This window comes from Tupaia chinensis, unplaced genomic scaffold, assembly GCF_000334495.1.
Source record: "Tupaia chinensis unplaced genomic scaffold, TupChi_1.0 Scaffold000612_1, whole genome shotgun sequence".
Lineage (NCBI taxonomy): Eukaryota > Metazoa > Chordata > Mammalia > Scandentia > Tupaiidae > Tupaia > Tupaia belangeri.
This window is the reverse complement of record NW_006160131.1, coordinates 781,041-785,094: the sequence shown is the minus strand read 5'-3', so window position 1 is coordinate 785,094 and position 4,054 is coordinate 781,041. Positions and strand designations below refer to the sequence as shown.

General features: G+C 58.7%; 1 protein-coding gene across 1 annotated transcript in view; it reads right to left on the bottom strand.

Moving 5' to 3' along the window:
• Positions 1-4,054, bottom strand: part of F12 (coagulation factor XII) — a gene marked incomplete in the record, with an annotated part of 9,965 nt that overhangs the window by 1,941 nt on the left and 3,970 nt on the right. The window contains 7 exon segments of the mRNA XM_014591772.2: positions 1-98; positions 190-361; positions 472-576; positions 677-808; positions 944-1,054; positions 1,333-1,403; positions 1,545-1,644. Coding sequence (XP_014447258.1) covers positions 1-98; positions 190-361; positions 472-576; positions 677-808; positions 944-1,054; positions 1,333-1,403; positions 1,545-1,644 — 789 coding nt within the window.

Below are 4,054 nucleotides of genomic sequence, written 5' to 3'. Positions count from 1 at the left end.
GGGGTGGGGTGTGGCACTGGGGCAGGTCGCAGTACTCCCAGGTCAGCCGGTCACCACCCAGCACGAAGCACCACGGGCGGCTGTCATTGCCCGGGTTCCTGTAATTACCAGCGGGGGCGCTGGTAGAGCGTAGGGAGCCCCAGAGGGCCCTGGGCAGAGGGGTGCCGGGCCTTGCCCGACCCAGCGCACCTGCAGAAGGCGTGGTCTCCCAAACCCCAGGACAGCGCAAGCTCCGCAGTCGCGTTCCAGTAGGTAGCCTCGGAGACCCACCGCTGACAGGCAACGCCTGAGAGCGTGGTCCCGGCCATGCCGCGGTAGCTGAGCCCGCGGTCGCGGTCGTGGTAACAGCTCTGCTGAGTGTCTGCCGAGAGAGGGGCTCCCTGCGGCCAGGCGGACACTTCTCCACCCTCTGCCCTTTCCCGCTCTCCTTCCTCCGCGTGGAAAGCGCTTCTCTGCCTGCACCTCACTCACCCACGTCGCAGAAGGGGCCGGTGTAGCCTGCCGGGCAGTGGCACAGACGCTGGCCCTGGGCTGCTATGCAGCGACCCCCGTTGAGGCAGGGGTTGGTGCTGCAGGCTGGGGGAGGACGCATGGAGTCAGCATGGGCCCAAGGACCCTGGTTTCTCTCCCTGACCTTGGGCACCCCTCCTCATCCAGTTCTAAACTGGTCACTCACCCTGGCTGGCCAGCCGCCGGCAGTGGGCATCGGGGCCCCTGCACTGGCATCTGGCCACTCCTCCTGGCTCAGCTCTGTGCCATATCTCGTCCTCGTGGAAAAACCGGAGAAGCTGAGGCTCAAAGCACTTCTCTGGGGACAAAGGAGGGTGGCGGTCTCAGAAAAAGCCAGGGCCATGCCAAGGCTGTGGGGGCCCAGGGACCTCTGGGGTAGGCCCAGGGCCACGACACCCCCCAGCGCCCCTCCAGGGCCCCCAGCAGCTCTTACCTCTTTGGCAGTGTTTGCCAGTGAGATGTTCTGGGCAGAGGCAGCGTGGGCCGCTGGGCACACTCACACAGGTGCCCCCTTTCCGGCAGGGGTTGTGTTTGCTGCAGTGGTCTGAGGCACACAGCGGGAGGGAGAGCTGAGTAGGGCGGGGCAGGCTGAACCTACCTGTCCTGTGACCTGGCACTCCAAGCTTCCAAGCCTTCGCTTACCTACTTGCAAAGTGGGGCTAGAACTCCCCAGAACCTCCCCACCCTGCTTTTGAAGGCTATTGTGACAGAAAGGAAGGAAGGTCCGGGGCCCAGAGTCCTTGCTGTGTGGGTCCCATGATTCCCAGGAGAGCTGAGCTAGCTGGCAGGAGAGCCCGGGGCCAGCCCAGAGCTGTGTGGCACCTTTCATGTTCTTGGGCTCCATGCAGTATGCCCATCGCCGGTCCCGGTCGAAGTTCGGAGTGGTAGCACACCTGGGGAAAGACAAGGCCTCCCTCCTCTGCCCAGGGCCTGCCCTCCCATCACAGCCACTCTCTCCAGGCAGGGGCCTTTGGGCAGAAGGAGGGACAGAGTCCTGCCCTCCCAGCCCACTCCAGACTACTGGGTAGTCTTACCAGGGCTGGGGGCCTGGCTGGCCCCTGTGGGTGCATTTGTAGTACAGCTGCCGGTGGTACTGGAAGGGGAAGTGGCAGGGCTCCCCGGTGACAGTAAGAACTGCAAGGACAACACTCGCTGATGGCGCCCGCCGTGCCCAGCTGCCCGGGCACTACCCATCAAGGGCTGACTGCAGGGAGGACTGGCCCTTGAAGAGATCATTGCGTGTTCGAGACAAGTGTTCTGCTTAAGAAGCCAGCCTGGAGTCAGAGGGCTATAGATTGCCGCCGCCTGCACCTGGCAGCTGCGTGACTTTGGGCGTCGGCAGCCGCAAGCCTAGAGGAGTGCTCGCCACGGAGCAGACGCTTCGTAGGTTCTTGCTGAACACTGCCGCAGCCTAACACTCCTGGTCTCCACATCTTTAAGACAGCAGTGGTAACGCCACGGTCCTCGTCGGCCCCCAGTGCTGAGGCTGAGAACCCGCATACTTGCTAAGATGTATCTGTAACCCCCACATGGACATTCGAGATGCCCTTGGTCGTCCGTGGGCGCGCACAGGGTGGTGGAGCGTCTGCACACTTTGGGGCGTGGCCGGGCGCTGCCCCGGGTCTCCTTTCAGCTTTCATCTTGTAAGTAAGTGACTTTTCACAGTCTACTTAGTGCAATGTTTCCTTTCTTTTGTTTCTGTTATTGGTAATTTGCCAAAGGGTGTGTATGCTCACTGGGAAGAGAGAAAAGGGGAAGTGGCAGGGCTCCCCGGTGACAGTAAGAACTGCAAGGACAACACTCGCTGATGGCGCCCGCCGTGCCCAGCTGCCCGGGCACTACCCATCAAGGGCTGACTGCAGGGAGGACTGGCCCTTGAAGAGATCATTACGTGTTCGAGACAAGTGTTCTGCTTAAGAAGCCAGCCTGGAGTCAGAGGGCTATAGATTGCCGCCGCCTGCACCTGGCAGCTGCGTGACTTTGGGCGTCGGCAGCCGCAAGCCTAGAGGAGTGCTCGCCACGGAGCAGACGCTTCGTAGGTTCTTGCTGAACACTGCCGCAGCCTAACACTCCTGTCTCCACATCTGTAAGACAGCAGTGGTAACGCCACGGTCCTCGTCGGCCCCCAGTGCTGAGGCTGAGAACCCGCATACTTGCTAAGATGTATCTGTAACCCCCACATGGACATTCGAGATGCCCTTGGTCGTCCGTGGGCGCGCACAGGGTGGTGGAGCGTCTGCACACTTTGGGGCGTGGCCGGGCGCTGCCCCGGGTCTCCTTTCAGCTTTCATCTTGTAAGTAAGTGACTTTTCACAGTCTACTTAGTGCAATGTTTCCTTTCTTTTGTTTCTGTTATTGGTAATTTGCCAAAAGGTGTGTATGCTCACTGGGAAGAGAGAAAGAGAGAGAGAGAGAGAGAGGAAGTGGGAGAAAGCACCCCATGGTGGATAAGCGTGCTGCAATCCCTTCACTTTTCCCTCTTTTGGGATTCTGGGCATGCACGTAAGCCCGCCTGGCATGTCGCCACGCCGCCAGGTCTGAGACTTGAACTGTGCAGTCAATCACAAGGGATCCAGCCGCCTTAACCAGCATGCCACAGGCTGCCCCTTCCCCTTTTTTTCTTTTATTTATTTCTTTTTTTAGAGAGATTTTTGTTATAATGTGTGCGCATGCACTTGTCAGAGAGACAGAGACAGAGAGACAGAAAACAAGAAATCACCCCCCGGAGGGTGGCCACGCCACAATCCCTTCTCCTCCATTCTCCTCTCGGGATCTTGGGCACGCACACACACGTGCCTGGTGTGCGTTTAAGCCACCAGATCCAGGACTCAAACGGCAGTCAACTATATGGGAGTCCAGCGACGTAACTGTTACGCCATCTGTTGTTCCCCCCTTTTTCTCTTTATTTCCAGAGAGCCTATGCACTCATCAGAGAGACAGAGTGGGAGAGGGAGAACACACCCACCAAAAGGCATGGTCACAACGCAATCCCGTCTCCGGGATTGGGGCACACGTGCACAAACATGCAGAGTGTTTTTCAAGGTGACGGGGCCATAATTCGAACTGCAGTCAGCCATGTGAGGTTCGGCTCCCTTAACCACTAGGCTGCAGGGCTGGCTCACCCTTCGTACTTTTCACTGGTGGCTGTGCTGTTGGGCACGGCCCCCACGCTTCCTGCCAAGGTGCTGTTGCATGTTCCCAAGCGCAGGACAGCCGGGATATGGCTTCAGCTCAGCTTCATTCCACATGGCTTACAGTGCCGGTGACTAAGTTCAGCGTGGACGAGACAGGTGTGTATTAAATCTCTTTACACAGCGTCACACATAAAACGAAGTCACGTGTGAGTGGTGGGACAGTGGTGTCGCCAGAGGCTCCAGAACTGAAGGGTATAGTTCAGTGTTCACAGTGACTTTATTGATCTTTTTTTTAAAAAATAGTATTTCTTGGGAACCAGCAGTTAGCGTAATGGCTATGTCGCTGGACTCCCACGTAGTCGACCGTGGTTCACGTCCCGGCACCGGGGGCTTAAAAATCACGCTGCGCG